Source organism: Orbicella faveolata, unplaced genomic scaffold (assembly GCF_042242905.1).
Source record: "Orbicella faveolata isolate gen_17 unplaced genomic scaffold, um_ofav_v1 contig_1, whole genome shotgun sequence".
NCBI lineage: Eukaryota > Metazoa > Cnidaria > Anthozoa > Scleractinia > Merulinidae > Orbicella > Orbicella faveolata.
Window position 1 is genome coordinate 20,397,540 of NW_028301536.1, and position 20,889 is coordinate 20,418,428.

The window sequence follows — 20,889 nt, forward strand, 5'->3', positions numbered from 1 at the left end:
TCCGGGGAGTCTGTGATCAAGTTACCGAGCCCACTGTACGATATAGTCAGAGGATTGCGTAAAATACCCACTGTCTGGGAGTCGGGTTAGGATATTTTTGTTTTGTTTTGTAGCAGCGTGGCACAAAATGGCTTCTCTTGGTCATTCGAAACTGCACGAAGATCTTCAGGCAGCATTTTTACGTTACAGAGAAGGGCGATATGATGCTGATTTAGACAGTAAGGAACTTAACGTCATTCTTTGATCTCTTACAGTTTACGGAATCAAGCTTTCCCAAACTTACTGTGTTTGCTTGAATTTATAGAGAGGATAAAAGAAGAAGGAGAAAGGATTCTAAAGGAGAATGCACCGGGAAGAACTTCTCGCATAAATCCTCATTCTATATTTTGGATGGTAGCAGCTATAGCTGTATTCTATTACACCGACTTTTATATTGCAGTGAGGTTTGATCCAAGAATATATAGGTAAGCGAAGCGAGAATATGTTGTAAAAGAACAGTCACTACTAGTAAGACTTAAATCAAGCACATGCTTGGGATAAGCCAAGACAGAGCTCTCAAACTGCAAAGTTCTCACAGTAAAACGGTTGCTACCAACGTCTTAACCTCAAAGTAGTACATTTGTACTATGAGCAGTTACATCACATCATTTAAGCTTATTTGAAGAGTCTATGAGAGCTTCCCTTCCCGTCCTCTACTAGGGTGGTTTGTAACCAACAATCCAATTAGCACGTGAAAGAAGGAAAAAGAAATAACTATTTGTGGTTTCATTCTTTTCAATGCCAGTGCTGATTTATACTACTCTTCCAGTTGACTGCTATACCACAAATTTTCACCCTCTTTGGGGTGATTCAACACATGTAACACATGTCATGGTTGGCTATCACATGATCACTTTTATTGGTGAATCATGTGGTTATAACCTGTGTGATGATGAGCTTGAATCATCTTTAACGGTTGTACTGTAGTTCACCAAATCATGTGATGTAAACAAATTATGTAGTTCATGTGGTGCAGCCAGAAATACAACATGATACCTGGGCAATCACTATGAAGAGGGCAAAAATTGGGTTTTGTGATCTATTGTGGATTAACAGGGTCAGAAAGCATTTATTTGCTGCCAAAAGCACCTAAGTACAAGAAAAAATAAAGTAAGTCATTTCAGTGCTACTGATGACCTCAGCACTGGAGAAATTATCTGAAAGACTTTTTTTTTCATTTTTCTTCAGGATGTGGCTGTATATTGGAGGTGCCCTGATTGGAGTAAACTTGAGCATTGGATGTTACTGTGTCTTATGGTTGAGTTACTACAAGAAGATCACAGACTGGGACAAACATTCTCCTTACCTCATTCCTATTGCCACAGCATCATTTATTGCTGGTATGATTTGGTAAGGTTTACTTGTCTGGTATTAAGAAATTTTAGGTAGTGTATCTTAAATAGGACACCATCATTCAAGGGAAATTGTGTACAAAAAGTCCTAGTGGTCAATAGGAAACCCTTAATAACATCAACTGACATACATACAGTGTAATTTCCCTTCAGAGGAAGGGTTTTCTTCAGAGGTTAAATACATTTAGAGTGAAGGAACTGTAATTGAAAGGGAAGTTCCTGTTTAACAGTAGCTGAGCTGTAGTAACCTAATAAGTCTACGGAGACCAGTGCAGAGAAGTGGTTTCCATGGAAGGAGTCTTTATATGTGATAAGCATTTTGGCAACTGTTTAGGGTGTTGCAAGTAGATCATTATTATTATTGCTTTGAACTTCTCATGCATTCGTCATCATGTCAATGTCCTTTTTTTCCTTTCTTTTTTTGCAGCTCAATTTATTCATTGTGGCCAGTGTGGAAAATCCTGACGCCTTTCATCACAGTCACACTATTCATGGGAGTGGTCTTTTTAGCAACCTTAATACCAGTATGAGTTAAGAATTATTATTCTGCCATTAGAATGTGACAACATTTTTACTAAAACAAATGATCATTGATAATAACACCAAACAGAATGTAGTTTGGTTATTTAGTAAAAAAAAGTTCTGTTTATTTTGTAAACTTCTCTGCTTTTGAACATAGAGCTTAACTTCTTCACCTTCACTTTTATGCTACAGCATGTTTCATTTGAGTTTTATTTTTTGGCATTACTTGAGTTTCATGAATCAGATAGTGTCCCAGGGAATTGTATTATAATTCAAATGATCACCAAGAAGGCTATGATTCTCATTAAGTGAACAGAGAGGAATGAACTGCTGTTTACGGATTACCTGTTAAAACTTTTCATATTAGAGTTGACATAGAGCAGGTGGGATTTAAGAAATGCAGATTCAATCATTTATCAGTTATTAAAGTTCCTAAATAATTGAAAACATAACATGTTTTTCTTCATTTCTTAATCGCGAGAGGTGTAAATGCAGTTTAGGTTTTCAAGCATTATAAACTTGCTCGTTCCATTTCATTATTTGTATTTATTTGTAAATATCAAGACTGGTTTATTTAACCGGTTTTCTAACATATGGAACAACATCATCCATTCCTTTGCATTGACTGGGTGACGTTTGGTCAATAAATGTTTGCATGAATAAAGTAAATGGTTTTTAAGACTTGTATCACTTTGTGTATGAATGAGGATAAACAACCAGTTGCATTAATTAAAGAATACAGCTTTTTCTGATTCTTTTGTCAATTATTTTGTTGCCACTTTTTGTACCTTTGAAAATGTTCATACGTTCAAATTTCGGACAAAAGGAAAGCTCTTGACATTTACATTTTCTTGCATCAGTCATTGCATCAATGTAAAGAGCGATAGTGCAATACTATAGTTTGACATCGTATTATCATCTCTGTCATCTTCAAGACTATTCCACTTTCATCTAAATGTCAGATTTTCAAATTCTTTACACCAGCATTTCCTGATCAATTTTTGAACACAAAATGGAAAACGGTGGCTGGAAAATCGTCTGCAAGCAATAATAAAATGTTCACCAGAAAAGCCCCGGCAAAACTTCAAAAAAGTTTGTCGAAGTTTAAAGTGTGCTAGAAAAAGTTGTGAAATTTGTCAAAGTTAATTACTAGAACATAGAAGATTCACCAGGATGGCAGTCACGATTCATATGATGATCTGTAATCCACTTCCATCTTTGAAATCCTGTCGGATTTCTCCCAAAAAAATACTTTCTCTAGATACCATGCTCCTAGAAATGGTTCTATCCAATTTATTTTTATATTCTCTGGGATTTGGCAATATAATCTGGAAATTTGGAAAGAGAACTTACAGTCGTCAACCGGGACGGGATTACTTAAGGGAGCTGGGAGAGACACGACAAAAGATGATCTGTTTTATTTGCAGTCTAGCGCAAGGCATATCGTATTTGATTATTTTCTGACCCATTATCTTCATAGCTGGAAAAAGGTTTTATGCTCAGCGCTTTTATCTTACAACTGCTCCTTTCAATAACCCAGGTAAAAAATAAAACTGAAGACACTGCTTTCCGCAAAGATTCGTCGACTGAAGGCAAGTTGCCTAGCTGACGTTTTGTGCTACAATGGGGGCTTGGTACGATTTCAGTAGATCGAAATCTTTTTTTAACATTGAAATTTACCATGCTACAAGGGAAGAAGATTTGCAGCTTGATCTTTCCTAACCTACAGAACAGGATGATTAGCGGGGACGAATCGCGATATGCAAGCAAGCGCGCGAGAACGTGCGCGAAGCACAAGACGAAAAAATTTGGGTGTGACTTGGTCGAGCAGACTGCGCGACAAGAGTAAAGCCGGATTTATCACGCTGTGCTGGTTCGTGCGTTAATTATTTGTGATTGTACTAAAGACTTACTGAGTACATAATGTAGTCCCAGGAAAGTGTCTTAGACAGATGCTGGGAGATAAGGTTAACATGACGGGGAAAAATCCGTGCGTTAATTATTTGTGATTGTACTAAAGACTTACTGAGTACATTATGTAGTCCCAGGAAAGTGCCTTAGACAGATGCTGGGAGATAAGGTTAACATGAAGGGGAAAAATCCGCAAATCCTCGCTATTAACTTACAGTTGAGTAGATGTAACGCATCCGGAAAATCCGCTTGGATGAAAATAACAAACTGTTCATTTGGCAGTTTCATCCCTTACACGGATAAAGACTGAAGCCTTGGCAGCGTATCAGCCCAATATGGCTTTGTCAGACGGAACAGCGGAACAAATGGTTAACCTCGAGTCACATAGAGTAGAAAGCTGTTTGCTGTAAGGAAGTGGCGTTTTGTTGCGCTCTGATTGGGTGATTATCACTCAGTTTGCTTATCGCGTGAGCTAATGTAGCTATTTACTAGTTTGGTTAATTCATCTAAAGGAGATTATTCATCTTGGTTAACGACATCTGGTTAACCAACAGGCCGTTTAAATTGCCATGTATGGTTTGGCTCGGTGGATAGCTCGGTTGAATAGTATTAAGCCGCTCATAAAAAAAAATGAAAGCCGCCAATCTTGCTTTAATACAGGAAGGCTTAAACCCTCCTGAAATAACGAGATGGTGTTCCTCATTTGTCACCATCGAAAGTCCTTCCGTGCAGACTACGGGAAATGAGTTTTCAGTTTTTTTCAGCAACAAAAAAATAACAGCAACTTCTGATTGAAGATTGGAAAAATAAGGGAGTTATGATGCGATACATTTTTGAATTGTACAAGGCAACGTTGAAATGGAAAAGCAGTAGATCATTTGGCTGAAACAAGCGATTAGTAAAACAATTCAAGCGCAGCAATCAGACGATTAATTTCAAAATCGGCCGAGGGCCCCCTCTTCAAGGCATTGTGGTGAAATAATCAGCCGCCGTCTTTTCCCCTACAGATTGTACACAAGTTGGTCCCAGATCCCATTCCCTCACGTCAAGGGCTCAATTCACTGTCCCGTCCCAGGCCACAATCAACCAAAGAGTTTTTCGACAATGAAAACACTTTAATTTTGCATGTCCGTACAAAAATACCTTTATTATCGAGCAGCCAAAAAATGTACGTCAAATATCTGCTGAATACATATTATGTTGAATAACAAAGCAGAAAATATACAAACCAATGCAAAGAAGGCTCTAGTTATGCTATTTACACCCTGCCATCATCTCGCTATAAAACCATGTTCTGTGAAAAAAAACTAAGATTCCATATTGAGACCCATCTTCTGCGATCAGGTGTTCTCACAGCTACCAGAAAACTTGGAATTCAGTTCGAGAGTTTTCATTAGTGTTTGCTCAACCTTGATCACGAGAATAAATAGAAAAGTTAAAAACACTTAACACTCCTCTAATAGCGTATAAACCCATCACTACTGTCGACATCAAATAATGTTCGCAATCTCTGGGAGCCTTTAATTTCTATTTCACTACGGTTTAACACCGTAAACCGGCGACTTGATCATCTCGTGTGTATCACAAACTCACTGTCAAAGAGACGATTCTGAAAATAATGTCCATTAAAAATGACACAATGATGAAATGCAACGATCAAAATAACACTCAACCGACTACTAGTAATTAAGTATGACGTTTACGGTTTAAAGAAACGACTTTACAAGCTACTGTAGCAGTATGAAAGAAAATCATTACTTGATTGGTTCACACTATGAAATAATATCTACATGTTTAGATGCTATATCGCGGTAAAAGTTCTCGGCGAAAAAACCTGAACCCCGTTTTTACTTTGTTTCACGTGTTGCACTGTACAGTATGACAGAAACACGATACAAATCTATTACTTGGAGTTCTTCGAGCTTTTCTATACAATAGTTACAACTAAATCTCCGACAAACACTCTCAAGTAGGGCAGAAAAAAACACTAATGGCTCAACGGTAATACTTTGATTTCAGACATTAGACAATATACTCTGATTATATTCTATAAATCGCACTAAAACCTAATGTTTGGTGCTTTCTGTGGATAAAATAATCATGCTTGGATTAAACGTAGATGTATGATGAAAATTTCTTTAAAAAAAAGACAATTACTTGTTTATATTGAACTAGTGGACACATCGCACTGAAAAATAGAGCCCACAATCGCGGTAATTTGGTCAGTAATGTTGCTTAGTAACCAGTTTTTGACTAAATAACAAAACAGAATTCCATGAGCACGGTTCAGAGTACTGCATCATTTTCCATCCGTCCCTCGGTTGAGCTTTGCTCGCGTTCGTAATGTTTAAGCGAGTTGAGCGCGTCCTTGACGGCATGGTAGATGATGTTTTTCACCTGCAAAGAAAACACAGACTTCTCAAATTTAAATCTGAGGTCCGGCAGACCAAAGGAGAGAAAAATACATAGCGTTAAATTCCATAGATATTTTATGACAAAATGCTACTCGGCGAAGCAGCAATCTAATAAGAAATATGGGTCAGAACGCAGGTGGACTACAATCTGTACATTATAACAACTCCCAGATCAGTCGTCCGCACAACCGTTGTACCATGTAACCGACTTTCACAAATAACGTCACAAATAGCGCAGCAGTAACTGTCGAGTACTAGTGCAACACGTGACCACGTTTGCAAAGCCAAGTCAAAATGTTTTCGCACTAGAAACTACAACGATCGAAATTCACAACAATTAAGCTGTGGCAAGAATTGTTTAATAAACGATCCTGCTGGAGCTCGATTTCCGCCGCCCTCTCAAGTCCGGTCTACGATCCTCTTTACCGAACAGCAGCTGGTGATGGAGCCTGTACGGAGAATGAAGTGACAGGATTTACCTGAAGCTTGTCCTCATGGTTTGTGTGTTTGTCTGACAAGTGACGAAACTCCTGAGTCATCCGGAAACAGTGATCAATACGCTAAAAAATCAAACAAAACAAGCCATTAGAATGCTGATGTGTTGACTTCACGTCGCTATAACGTCGTCAAAGGCATGACTAAGAATCGACAAACGAACAACGACAAAATCTGCTGTTTCCTATACAGATCATACCTCGGGAGACACAAAGTCCTCGGCCACCTTCACACAGCTATACAGATTTCGCACCTGGAAGCAGACGTAACTCGATCACTGACTTGATTATTAATGAAAAGTTATCTTAAATGGAAAGAAAAAGTTACATGTCCTCCTACGTGTAGTGTCTGATTGGTTATTACTGGGCCCTGTTTTTTGACGCGCAAGCAGCAATTTATCAGCGACAATACAAGGATCTGTATAGAGCTGCGTCATCATGAGGAATCCCTCCGGTCAACTCTTAAACGTCTTTCTGGAGGGTGTTGCTAAGCAACATGACTATCCTCCCATCCCCTCCCTTCTGTGTTAGTCCATCGAATATCACTCTTTGTTAGAAAGCCTTTTTAGTTCGTCGGTACCCATATGTACACCTGACTGGAGTGTCTTACTCAAGAATAACAGAGGAGGACCCTAAAAACACGCCAGCGAAGACATCCCACGGATTCCTACGCATCAACCATTATACCACCGTCGGACTGAAACTACCTCGCAATGGAGGCTTATGCGGGCAAACATCATAAAAAAGAGATGACTGAAATTAACATTCGAATAGACTCCCCGCGTAAGCCTCAGTTGCAAGCTAGTCCTAGTCCACTACCGAGAATACGAAAAAGGTCTATGTTTCACACTCGTTCTTTCCTTTACCAGAGAACCGCTTAATTAGGTGTGAGTAAAATAAACACAAGATACCTGATGAGGCGCTCCAGCTGGAATGAAAACAGAGTCACCTAAACACTGACAGATGGCCCAGCCCTCCACTCCATACTCCTTCTTTAGCCGCTGCCTGATGTCATGATCCAGATAAAAACACTACACACAAAAAAGAGCAGAAAAACTGTCAACAGCCCCCCAAAGATTCACGAAACAAATTCTATAAATTCAATACAGTACTTCCACATTGGAGGAGGTTTTGAAAAGACCTTTTTTCAATTAAAATAAGCTCATCTTATCTAGAGATAGAGGTTGACAGAAGGCAAAAGCATATAAGGTATTCCCCTTCCCCTCCTCTTCTCTTTCTTGACAAAAGCTAATGAGTGAGTAGTGCCTTTCAATTTCCTACCGGTAATATTACAGTTAAAAGATCGTTGCATGTACCTGGTCATGTATCGGGTCATGATGAGCGGAGTATTTCATCTTACGTTCTTTGGCCACCTGAATAAGAAAAAAGAAATCAATTTTCTCTACGTGCAAATAAAATGGTTGCTGACTTGTTCTTAAAACAATCTTCCTCGTGCCGAAAACTCCTTTAAATCAACATAACATCTTCATGGCCTTCCCATTTCTATCATCCCACTAAAAAACAGAAGAGTTCCCCAAATATCCACTTGATTTCTGAAGGGTATGGTCGTAGCGAGGTTCATCTAGGTTCATCTTTTCATATAGTAAATGAATTTGTAATGATATATTTGTAAACCCTGATGAATTTTTACCGTGTCTAAAGAATGATCAAAGATTAAAGATTTAAAGAGCTTGACAGCAAAACGATAAAGATACCAACTCACCGCTCGGAGGCAATCCCTGATTTTGTCGGCATCTTCAGCGGCATAGATGTGCCACAGAGCCCCCTGAAAGAAAACCACGCACAACATTGAAATTACAAACTATGCTGCAAATAAACTATGCTCCAGGCAGAGAAAAAAAGCAAAGATTCCTTGGTACCGAAGCTTAAAGTACAGTAGTGTCAGAGATTCATAAGAAAAACGCGGAAAGTATGCCGGAAATCTCGATAGAAAGGAACGAGTATAGCTTACTATTCTGGCGGTTTCTTGGCGCACGCGTCTTCTCTGTGATTCGTCGCAAGCCTCATCCACTGCTTTTATGGCGTCTTAAAAAGAGGAACATGAAATTTGTAACGACAGAGGAAAAAATGCAGTGTAATAAACTCCACAAAATAGATTTCAAATCATACCTTGTCTTTCTTTGTCGCCAGCACCTTGATCTTTTGGAACACCGACGTAAACCTACGACACAACAAACTCTTTATTTCCATTGGCACACAATATAGAGATAACTTATGTGACCAGCATATGATTTCTTATCAAAATATAATGAAGCTACAAGAGGCATGAAAGTCAAGAGAATAAGGACACTGATCACTTGAGTAAATTAGCATAAATACTGCTTCTGATATAAAGGCCATATCAATGAGGAGCAAATTTTGTCTGGAATTTTACAGTTGTCTAGAATTCAGAGTGGGCAAATGTTTTAACTTTATATGGAACGCGTGAAGGTGCATGACGCAAAGATAGATGCAGAGTGCAAGTGAAAGATGCAAAGACGTGACTTATCGTCGAAGTTACCATAACAGATTACTCTCAGTGGTGTGCTTTGCCTCTAACCAGCCTGGCTTCTCACAAAGTTACTGACAAATAAACCTCTGTGACTACTAACCATGATGTTGACAGCATCTGACATGTCAAGATGAAGGTTCGTCGTGCCTTCCTTTGGACAAGCCGCGGAACCTACAATTAAAAAGAAAACAAAAACGAAAATCACCAAACCATAACACTCAGTATTGAAAATGGAGCACTTGACTATCGCTTAAGCGATGACCACAAAGCCCATGAGTATCGACATTACCCAATCATAACCTGAATAGAAACGTGTACCAGTCACCTGATTCACTCAATGCCAAGAGCGGGAAAGGTCACGTGATTGGAATTTTGTCTCGGATTTCGAAGTAGATAACTGTGATTTTCGCTCTGATTGGGTTCTAGCAAGTTGCAAGGGTTTTATGAAGCAACTGCTAAGCTCAAACAACGCAAATACGTATCTCATCTGAAGAGGCTTGCAAATACCAACAAACATTTATGGCGATGAAAATGACAAACTAAACCCTTACCATATGCGTTGTACATCTTTGGGCCCAGATCCGGTTTGACAAAGAAGTCTGGTAACCTTGAGAGAGACAAAACAGTTATCGTTTTCCAGTAACTCTTAAGATGTCACAAATTTGCGGCGAGAGGACACAGTATGACAGACTAGTCGATAATGCCCTTTTTACTCAAGAAAAGTTATCATGACGGAAAAGGAGATTTAGTGTGAAAGCCAGCGACATCAAACAAGAGCTTCCAAGTACCTTGAAACTAAATTTCTTGAGCCGTCCCGTCTGGTGTATTCTGGTAACGGCACATTGTTCATCAGATCTTCAAACCTGTAAAGATTAAGATATGGACATGAGCGAAATTATGTGATGAACACAACAATGAACATGTTTGCTATTTTGCGATAAATAAAAAATGCACGATATAAAAACAATTACCGGGTCGGTAACTTTTCACTGAAGTCGTCTTTGGGCGGCCAGTCCTAAAATAAAACAAGTGAAAATATATCAAACAGAAGATATTTCGTATTTTGCAATGCACAAACCATGTGGCCACGCCTTAGACAATGATTTCCCAAAGATACACATGGAGCTCTCCTCGCACAGAAGCGATGAGACGAGAGGAGAGAATCGTAGTAACGCAAATTGCCTTTTATAGAGGGACGGACAAGAAGACTAAGACACTGTTTTTACAATGATGCACTCTTGGAATCATATAATTAAAGAATATATTTACCTTGAGTTTTAATAACATCGGTTCGCCATTGCCATCCAAAGGACGATCTAATTGGAAAGGTTTGTAACCTGGTTAACAAGGGACAGCAGCAGCCACAACAACCGCAAATTCCTCCTTACTTATTTTGAATAATTGACATTTTTGTTAGCAGTATTATGGTAAGTAACATATACGTGTAGAGTAAGTAGTGTGTTATGAATGATTTATTTCAAAAAGGTTTAATAAACTTATGACGCAAACAAACCTTTTATGCTCTCAAAACCCTGCCAGAAATCGCCAACTTTAAACCGTTCCACCACCACGCCATTTCTACAGTTTACCACATCGGATATTTCATCGCCTGAAGAGGAAACAATAATACATGTTCATTTTTCAATCTTGCATAAAAACAAAAAAAACATTGGGGAAGTAGCTACCCATAGCCATGACATCTTATTCTACTGCTAACTTTTATTCTTTGCACAAAAAAAGCCGAACTTTTTCAGTGCTATCTTTCTTAACATTTAACATTCACATTCAAGTAGTTTTATTGCTGTGACATTCAAAAGAAAACTTACCAAACTCTTCGCCAAATGATTTTGGAGTCCAGATGTCCAGATTCAGATATTTGTCCACTTGGCTGACCAGAACAGGCTGAAAACAAAAACAAAACAATCGTGAAAGGTTCGGAAGAGTTTTGGATTCTACAGTATTACCCAAAAGCGGACGGCTCCGCTGCTCATCGACTTTGTTTTTGTGTTCGGGTCTCTGTTGTTCAAAGAGTGGATAACGGGAAAAGTTGATATCTAATGGATAACCTGTTAACAACCACTCTCTCCAGTGAATACAGTAACCTGTGAGTAACGTAACCTTTCTTTTGAAAAAGCAGCAAAGCTGGAGACCGAGTGTAACTTTAAAAATATCAGTTACAGTTTAAATCACTTAGTTATGTGACACTGGGCTGTTAGACGTTAGACAAGCTCCCTTATCTACATCCCTATACCCTACCCATCCAAAATACACAGGCTCACACGCGCGAAAATGAATGTCTGGATGTTTGGTGTTGAAAACCACTTGGAAAACTTCCACGACTCAATAACGGGCAGCTCTACCAATATAGACTGAGACAAATACCTCGCCCTTTTTCCATCGAGACTCGAACGCTTTTATGTTTCCAGGCGCCCTAGGATCGTGTAGTCTCAGCAAGCGGCCATCACACAGCCATGAATGTGGTACACCCGCGCAAGCATCGGCATCCAACGAATCAGGGGTGGGTGGCATTGTATGCTGTCGCACTTCAACCGAGCTCTCAGCACTGGTCGGTTCACTGGGTGTGGCAACTGGGACAGAAACTGATAACATGGACATGGTTAGCATGGAAGACGCGAATGAAAGGGCAGCAAAACGTGGACTAATCGAGTTCTAGATCTGTACTATAAGATAGGAAGCCAGTCTTTCTGTCCAAGTGTGACGCGCGAGCGCCATAAGTTGACGAGACAAAGCGAAGACCCGTATCTTTCGGTACGGACCTAAACCACGACGTTAATAATATGTGTAATAAATCTCTCACTCTCGGGAAAGAACAGTATTTTGAGGTAACACCTGAGAGATGGCGAAGAAGACAAACGGTTCCAAATCCAACCCACTTAGCTTAATATAACTATTACCATTTCTAATCTCCTTGGTTCCTTGCTTGCTCTGTGGCGCTGGCTTTGGTTTTTCTACTTCCTTTTTGCTCTCAGTGTTCAAACTGATGCTGTTAAAATACTCTCCATTTCTCTCACAAGCGAGCACAAGCAGGTCAAGACCACAGAGACCACCCCCGCCCAAGGAAAAATTGAACATTCCAGTCGCAGGTTTAACGTCTTTGACGGGCGAGTCGCAAGGGGAGGCCTCCGCTGATGAGTTGTAATCCATAAGAAGACTCAAACCCGACGAGACCTTCTTATCTCTCTGCGGCTTGGCTTCAACTAAACCGAATCCGGCCTTTTTGGTGAAGTGGTTCCGTCGTTTTTCCTCGGTTAGCCACTCTTGTTCGTGATCCGCCGGTGATTCTACGCCTAATTTTTCATCGCAGATCAGGTTCACATCGTCATCAAAGCTAGATTCGCTGTCCGCTGCACCACCAGTTTGGTTTGAAGAAGCAATAGACGAGGTTTCCGTTGTCACAGTGGAATTACTTGCTTCTTCCCCACTAGCAGTGACGCCATTGCTTCCATCCTCATTGGGAAGTTCAGTTATTTTAGCACCAGATTCATTGTTGTCCTCATCGCCACCAACTGACTTACAAGGACATGTTTTGCCAATCCTCCAGACGTCTCTCGCTCTATGCAGTTCGTCGCCAAGGTCAGACAAAACTGTGGAAGGTTAAAAAATGGCAAGTGTAATTTTTATTCAACGAGGCAGCTAAATCAAGAATTAAATCAGTAAAGCTCTAATCTAACGATACGTTAGGATACTTTTGATCCATGTATTCCTGCAGGCCACGTCTCTTTGGTCTAATAAAAGTCTCAAGCTTATTAGTTTACGAGCGACCAACATTTTATTATGCGTCCGTGTAGACTGTTTCAATTAGAATATTTTCCACCACACGGCATTAAAAGAGCGATAAGAGTTAACAATACTTCATATTTATTTTTGGCTTGCAGTAGGCTACGAGCATACAAGGGTCAATAACCTAGATATTTACCTGTCTTAGGTATAATCTGAGCCACTGACAAGTACTTTGGTTGATGACAAATTCCCGGACAGCACATAACCCATTTGAACTCGAACACTCGCTTTCCAACAAGGCCTGTAGACAAGAAAGAAAAACGTGGCTAAAGGAATGACAGGGGTTAATAGCTCTTACATGCACCTTACTGGGCCTACACAGAAGGAATCTATAGAATTCTTGTTTGGCACGTGGAAGTTAGTTTTGCTACGCCCATAAAGACGGGGATGCAGTGGCACAGCAAGCCCTTCCCCTGCCCCTTAACAAAAAACAGACGTTGTTGTTTATGGTGGTCAGTGCGCTTATAGCTACACCTTGCTGGTTCACAGGCATGCCCAATTTAACTGAAATAAACAAATACTATGATATCTACTAAACATAGTAGGCTTAAAAATCTCAACTTGCGGGAGGCAGACCAGTTGGCTATTTACAAGCATGACCGAGGAGTTGAACTAGGGTCTACCAAGAAACAACTCCAGCTTAGTGGTCAGGGCGGGACTTGAACTCGCAAACTCCGGATTTCAAGTGCTGGCGCCCTAACAACTCGGCCACCCTGCATCGATGTGAACAGAGCTGATCACTCGTAACCGACGCACATTAAAGTAAGCCTTACCAGACTGTCGCTCTCTCTCCTGGACGCGCAAGTTGTAACAATCCAGGCACACGCCAAAACCACACCTGTGACACACCCAGTGCATGTTGAAGATGGTGGTCGCACACACATCGCACATCTCTCTTACACCTTGAACTGCTCGTTTATAAGCGACGGACACTGAGAAAAAAAACAAAACAAAACAAAACAAATCCTAAGACAGCAACATTGCTTGCATTTAACCTCCAGCCAGACTGATCTCACAATTAAGGTCACTCCACAGTATTGCATTGCGCATCCCTACTGCGCATAATTTCACGCGTGATTAGCGCGCGCGCATTAAAGAATGGCGGCTCTTTCTTTACAGCTGGACCTCGCCATAGAGGTAAATCGTCATTTTCTCGCAAACGAGTATGGTGACCTGTCATTTTTTTCTGTTGTTTTGAATTGAGTAATAACTTTCTCTGTATAAAATAAATATGGACCAATTCTCAGTGTAGAACAAAAAGACAATCGTCGGAAACGTGAATTTAGCAAGCAATCGTGACTACAATCATGGTGCTATTATAAGGATTTATTGGGTATAAACAAGGTACTGTTGCTCCTAAACGAACAAGGGGACCCCTCATTTTTATTTGCAAATTTAAGTTCCTAGAATATAAACAATCAATAGGTAGAGTTTCACAAAAATCTCAGCGCAGGTGCTATTTCAGTGGAATGGCCTTAAAGGAACTAGGTCATTGTCTGCGCATCTTGAAAAGTTTAGCCTAAATTTTTCAAGTTCGTCATTTACAATCCGAGTCAATCTTCTCCATTCTTAACCATCCTTGTTCCTTTATGGTTTCCTAATATCCTGTAAGTGTCTTAAACTCATTTACATAATTTTTCCTGTAAACTTCAAATGCTACCTTCTTTCCAATAGAAAAAAAAATCCAACGAAGTGAAAACAGTTTAGTATAAAAAGAGGAGACTAGAGGTATTTCTTCGTTTATAAAACGTATGAAAAGGATTGGCTTACCTCGCTTACCATCTGTTGCAGCAAACGCAAATGCTTTCTTTTCTTCTTGCATCACTGAGCAAAACTGATCCCCAACATTACTCAAGATGTAAAGAGAGGTCTTCTTGTCAAGCCTTTCAACTATTACAAAAATAAAACAACTTTCAAGATCAGCCTCAGTCCATAAAAAATTATGAAGTGAAGACTAATAAAAACGTATAAAATAAAAAAAAAATGTTATTTCGGTTTTCCTGTGTCATCCTCGTTCGCCTAAGTCTTCTTTAAAAAAGTTTATTTCTCCTCGCAAGTTTCCTTCTTTTTTCTTTAAGTAATTGGCTCCCGTTTGGTAGGGTTGAAGTAACTGAAAAATCTTGAAGCAACTGAAAAATCTAGTAAATCAAAACTAAGATTCTCAAGTGTTACCTTATGGAATTCGAATTCTTCATGACATGTGGTCGGTCTTAAAGTTTGTTACGTATAGTTTTACCATAAAGTGAATGCAACTGAAAGCTTTACTAACCTTTGTCATGCGCCACCCAAGGAAAGAAGTCTTCAGCGGCTGCATATTCAGGTAACTGGAATCCAGCAGTTAAGATGGTACCGTTTTTCTTTTTCTTTAACCTTCGTCCAAGAGATGAGAAATTAATTAGACTGTATTAGAACTTATCTTCGCTGCACCATAAGACCAACTGGGATTGTACATGTACCTCTTACCAACCGAGCGCGAGAGCCGTACTGGGGAATATTGGCCCGAGGTCGTGGCAGTATGGATCGATCGGGTTCTGTACAAAAACCACCGAGGGTCAATATTCCCTAGGACGGCTCGAACAAGCTAGGTAAGTTTACTAAGTCGCGCTTTAACACGAACTACTGACGCACCTCCTGAACGAATTAAATCTGCAACATTCTAACCCTGTCTTCTGGCCAACAACATCCCGGCAATCCCTACACTTTGGTAAGCCAGGTAAGCTGGCACAAACACGGTCCTGGAGAACAGAGAAAGAAAAAGACAAGTTACAAGTGACTTTCACAAGAGCTCTTCTCATAACATTCTTGGAAGCACAAAATGAACACTTGTCGCTGTGCTCAAAACGTACCTGCAAAAAGAACTGCTCTGAATTTGGCGAGACTGCATCGCCTGCAAGCAAAGAGAGAACAACATATTTAATCTACTTCAATGCTATTCTCTTCTTTATTGAACAATGCTACATCAACAAGACCAGCCAAGTAACTTGAAGCAACCAGTTTGTCCCAGTCTAACACAAAGATTGTCGTATCCAGATTGGCCCCTTTTACCTGGTTTTACGGTTACTAGACAAATAGACCCACGTCCCTACCATTTCATTATGCAAGGAGTGGACTTGAACAGTAACTTATTTTGAAAAATTACCATCACTTTCACTGTGGTTCGTTTCTTTTTTCTTTGGCCTCCCTCGGCCACGACCTGTGGTAGACTCCTTTTTCGCTGTCTTCTTCGCTGACTTCTCGTCAGTTTTGATTTCACCACTTGTTGTCTCATCTGCCAAAACAAAAGATAAGAAGCATTGTTATTATCAAACTTCTACGACATCTCTGTCAATGTGTTCTAACCCCTTGGTTTACAAAACTTTACAGAACCTACTCTCTAAAATTAATATGTACAGCCTTAAATTTTCAACACTGCAAGTCCAATACGTTTTGATACAAAGACGCAGCATTTGTTGCCCAACGAAGGAATCGGTAGCATGTAAGTAAAAAGTGACTCATAACAATAAAGCCAGCTTTTTGAAGAAGCCCAAGGCTGTTGCCTAAGGAAATTTTAAGGAGCCCTTTGGGCTCCTAACTTCAAAAATTAGGAGTCCAAGCCATTTTTTTAGCAGCCCAGGATAAAATTTGCCATGGTCGATCCGGGGGGTTGGGGTGGTTGGAGAAGACGGGGGGGGGTGGAGTTAATTGTAGAAATTTAGGGGAGGGGTTTGGGGGCAGACATTTTCTATGACACTAATATTGTCTAATACCAATCCCATTTTTGAAATAAAGCGTTCAGCAAAGTGATCAGGTCGTGACTGAGAAAGAATACTATTTATGGTCAAACAAATTCAATAATTGGTGTATCCATGCAAGTGCTGCAGCTTTTTTTACAAAACTTTATATTGCTGCTTTTGTTTTTGAGTTTTGCAATTCTATTTTAACAAAACATAATACATTGTACAAATCATGAAAAGCAAGCTGTAAATGAAAACAAATACAAATGAAAGAGGCATTTGGGGGATTTCAATTTGGCCTCACTGAAATGTGCTTTCCTTCCCCAGGCTTGGGAAATAAGTATAGACTAAAGGTGATTTTGAGGCAGCATTACCACATTACATTGGCCACTTCTTTGGAGAAAATAAATTCTTGAATATTGGGCGAAGTCGCGACAATTTTTTTGATAATTTAAAACAAATTCCGTACGAACGAAGCTTGCATAAGAGAATCTCATGGTCGACTGTATCGAATACCTTCTTTAAATCTAAGAAAACAACGGCATTGATCAATCCACAGTCTATATCAAGAGCCCAGCTATCGGTTGCCTCAAGTAGAGCTGTAACTATCCAGTGAACCGCACAGAAACCAGACTTATGTTTGGAAAGAAGATTATTCTTCATAAGATAGACATACAGTTGATCATAGATTGATCATAGGTATAAGGGGTACAAGGGTATAAGGGTATAAGGGGTACAAGGGTATAAGGGTATAAGGGGTATAAGGGGTATAAGGGTATAAGGGGTATAGGGGGTATAAGGGGTATAAGGGTATGAGGGTATAAGGGGTATAAGGGGTATAGGGGGTATAAGGGGTATAAGGGTATGAGGGTATAAGGGGTATAAGGGGTATAGGGGGTATAGGGGGTATAGGGGGTATAAGGGTATAAGGGGTATAAGGGTATTAGGGCATAAGGGTATAAGGGTATATAAGGGTATAAGGGGTGTAAGGGTATAAGGGGTGTAAGGGTATAAGGGGTATAAGGGTATAGGGGGTATAGGGGGTATAAGGGTATAAGGGGTATAAGGGTATTAGGGTATAGGGGGTATTAGGGTATAAGGGTATAAGGGTATATAAGGGTATAAGGGGTGTAAGGGTATAAGGGGTGTAAGTGTATAAGGGTATAAGGGGTATAAGGGGTTTAAGGGGTATAAGGGTATAAGGGTATAAGGAGTTTAAGGGTATAAGGGGTGTAAGGGTATAAGGGGTATAAATGTATAAGGGTATAAGGGGTATAAGGGGTTTAAGGGGTATAAGGGTATAAGGGTATAAGGAGTTTAGGGGTATAAGGGGTGTAAGGGTATAAGGGGTATAAATGTATAAGGGTATAAGGGGTTTAAGGGGTATAAGGGTATAAGGGTATAGCCACACATAAGGGTCGGGTCGGTAGCCTTTGTAAGGTCTCGCATGAATGGCTTGAAACTCTTTTGAGAGGACAATAGAACAAAACAACAGAAACAAAGCCCCCATCCAGCTGCTAACATTAAACAAGCAACAGAATAGGCCTTATGCATGATTACATCGTGAGCTCAAAATTCACCACCAAGCCTCATTTGCGATGAATTTTCTCAAACCTCCAAGATTCCTTCGTGTTGTTTTCACGGGGGTGGTCTTTTCATCTTTGCTGCCTAGGAAATTTGTCCACAAAAAAAAATTGCAATTTGCATTTTAAAAGCGAGGCTCGGTGGTGAAATTTGTTCGTCTGCTGTCATCATGCATAAGGGTTATTACGTTCTTACAAGAGAGCCCTGCTACACTTCTGACACATAACAGGCTCACCTTCTGTCTTAGTTTCAGCCGCAGCCAAACTTAGCTTTTCTTGGTCTTCTGCAAGTTGGTAACATAAAATGCTCATGTTAACAAAATTCGCCACTAGCATCATTACTACAGGTAATATATCTATAAATTTTCTTCTCATTGGTAAAACGACTTAGCTGAAAAGCATTGCAGCAATTAACTGGACAATTACGGTTACCTTCGCCCTTGTAGATGACAGGAATTTCTTCATCCAGCACGGAGTCCACCACTGTTTCAAGACTATCCGTTGTTTCTGGTTCTTTGTTTGCCACAGTTGGTAAGCCTTCAGAGGCCTTTGCCCTTTTCTTCTCCCGTCTCTTTTCCTCCTTTGCCTTCAGTTCCTTTTTCTTACTCGTTATCTCTCTGATCCTCTCTTTGCTCCTGCTACTCAGTCTCGGAGCGTTCGCTTCACCAGCCTCAAACAGATTACCAGGCATATCTTTCATGGTCGGACTGTGGTTAATCGATACTTCTTTAACTACTTGATCAGCCACGAAACTCACAGAATCCACAGGACTGTCCCCCTCTGTTCTTGTATTGACAATATTTTTCAGTTCTAGCCTTGTAAACGGCTTTTGTTGAATTGTGTCAGCACTTCCGTTGTTAGATTTGTTTTCTTCGCATTTTACCTTCTTCGACTGCACCTTGCCTTCGTCAGTTGACTTCTTTCTGGAAGCTTTGCCCCTTTCCGCCGGTACCACAGAGTTTTGTGGCAGCCGATGTATAGTTTGTTCCTCAAGTTGTGAATTTGACAACTTTTTGTTCAATCTCTTGGTCAGCTCTATTTTACCGTTTTCGTCAATACCATTTTTTACGTGGTCAACCTCAGAGGATTTCTTGTTGTCCGTCTTTAAAACTTTACTGACAGTAGAAGCATCTCCCTCAGAACTCTCCTTAGAGACAGATTTCCTTTTATTTGCAGTGGATCTTTTCGAGTATGTTTTGAGCCCTTCGCCAGTAAAAATCTCTCCATTGTGTTCAGCAGTATTCGAAGACAAAAGGGAGAAACAGTTTGTTGAGATCACTGGCCTAACTCCTGAACTCAATGATGGTTTCTGCTGCAAACCAATGGGAGTAGCGACCTCCATGGTCTTGGAAGCCGCACTCTCTGAGTCACTTTTTTCCAAGATGTTTACAGAAAGCTTTATACCTTGCTCAGAAAGGTTGTTCTTGGAGAAACTCAGAGCCGGTGATCTTAAAAGGTCTTTAATTGGAGTCTTTTTTTCAGTTGCCTTTTTCGCGCTTCTAACAGTTGTTGTTAGTTGAGGCCGTTCTTTCCTTTGATCAGGGGACTTTGAATTAGGAATGTTGGGACCTTCCTTCACCTGTGTTTGGGACGAAAGCTTCCCTGTGCCCAATAAAGCTTTACTTTTGTCACCATCGGTTGTTACGCCCTTTACTGGCACCATCTCTGGGCCCCTCTGAGTTACACCTTGACTATCCTTACAAGCTTTGGACGAATTAGTAGCTTTGACACTAACACAAGGCTCCTCAGGAGCATTACAAGTTACCTCCTCTGGGATCCATGGTGCAGCTCCCTCGAGAGAAGCTTCCTTCTTTTCATCCCCCGATGGCACATTTGGTGCCATCGTATCAACACTGTCTTGTTTCACGGCGGTAGGTCTTTGATCTGGTGCCTTTAAAGACGTCTTATCTGTATTTTTGAGGATCTCTGCTAACTCACTCTCAGCTTTACCTTGATTTTTCTCCTTTACAGGAGGCGAATCAACAATGCCCAAATTTCTTCTAAGGGTATTATCAATATCAGGCTTGTTCTTGTTTTCAGAGGAAGTTTGCGTAGAAGAAGAGTTTAAGTTATCTTGCTTGCTGGAAGAACTGAATGCTGATGAAGATGAAATTGCACTTGAAACAGCTTCTGTAGATGAAGCAGGAACTGGAGACGTTTTTGCCTTCTTGCTATCTTTTTTCTCAACATCATCATCTTTGTTTTGGATGCTGGTATTTAATTCCGTGGGTTTCCTTTGCCTCTTGCTTCTCTTTTCTTCAGACGAAGCTTTGGATTTCCTTGCCTACAAACAAATGACAAAAAATATAAAATTCAAGACTGTTCTGGAAATAAAGAGACTCTCAACTCTTGGAAAGTAAAGTCTAAAATTCATTAATAATTCATCGAGTTTAAACAAAGGAAATCATGACCGTGACGGTGTTTGGATATCTGGTCTTAATTAGCATAGATTTTTTACGATTTTATTTCCCCGTTTTCTCCTTAGTTTAGTTTCCATAGAGAAGATGTATCAAACACTCAAGACCTTGTTTGACCACATTTCCAAACA

General features: G+C 40.1%; 2 protein-coding genes across 2 annotated transcripts in view; one reads left to right on the forward strand and one right to left on the reverse strand.

Annotated features, from left to right (window-relative positions):
* The first annotated feature begins 4 nt into the window (after positions 1–4).
* LOC110048594 (transmembrane protein 128-like) lies at positions 5–2,665 on the forward strand. Its single transcript, XM_020754363.2, has 4 exons — positions 5–218; positions 305–464; positions 1,228–1,389; positions 1,819–2,665. Exons 1-4 carry the CDS (start codon positions 128–130, stop codon positions 1,919–1,921), a joined length of 516 nt encoding a protein of 171 aa, XP_020610022.1. The 5' UTR covers positions 5–127; the 3' UTR covers positions 1,922–2,665.
* A 2,253-nt stretch (positions 2,666–4,918) lies between these two features.
* LOC110048630 (uncharacterized) overlaps positions 4,919–20,889 on the reverse strand; it is a 33,764-nt gene continuing 17,793 nt past the window's right edge. The window contains exons 13-38 of the mRNA XM_089294731.1: positions 18,774–20,625; positions 18,578–18,625; positions 16,185–16,313; positions 15,892–15,932; positions 15,674–15,780; positions 15,315–15,415; positions 14,816–14,935; positions 13,819–13,977; positions 13,182–13,286; positions 12,160–12,849; positions 11,627–11,844; positions 11,071–11,146; positions 10,758–10,853; positions 10,514–10,560; positions 10,216–10,259; positions 10,033–10,107; positions 9,796–9,851; positions 9,345–9,415; positions 8,863–8,914; positions 8,705–8,778; positions 8,456–8,518; positions 8,049–8,105; positions 7,644–7,763; positions 6,933–6,986; positions 6,718–6,798; positions 4,919–6,221 (exon numbers count right to left, since the gene is read on the reverse strand). Coding sequence (XP_089150857.1) covers positions 6,111–6,221; positions 6,718–6,798; positions 6,933–6,986; positions 7,644–7,763; positions 8,049–8,105; positions 8,456–8,518; positions 8,705–8,778; positions 8,863–8,914; positions 9,345–9,415; positions 9,796–9,851; positions 10,033–10,107; positions 10,216–10,259; positions 10,514–10,560; positions 10,758–10,853; positions 11,071–11,146; positions 11,627–11,844; positions 12,160–12,849; positions 13,182–13,286; positions 13,819–13,977; positions 14,816–14,935; positions 15,315–15,415; positions 15,674–15,780; positions 15,892–15,932; positions 16,185–16,313; positions 18,578–18,625; positions 18,774–20,625 — 4,647 coding nt within the window. The 3' untranslated portion in view covers positions 4,919–6,110. The remainder of the gene's footprint in view (positions 6,222–6,717; positions 6,799–6,932; positions 6,987–7,643; positions 7,764–8,048; positions 8,106–8,455; positions 8,519–8,704; positions 8,779–8,862; positions 8,915–9,344; positions 9,416–9,795; positions 9,852–10,032; positions 10,108–10,215; positions 10,260–10,513; positions 10,561–10,757; positions 10,854–11,070; positions 11,147–11,626; positions 11,845–12,159; positions 12,850–13,181; positions 13,287–13,818; positions 13,978–14,815; positions 14,936–15,314; positions 15,416–15,673; positions 15,781–15,891; positions 15,933–16,184; positions 16,314–18,577; positions 18,626–18,773; positions 20,626–20,889) is intronic.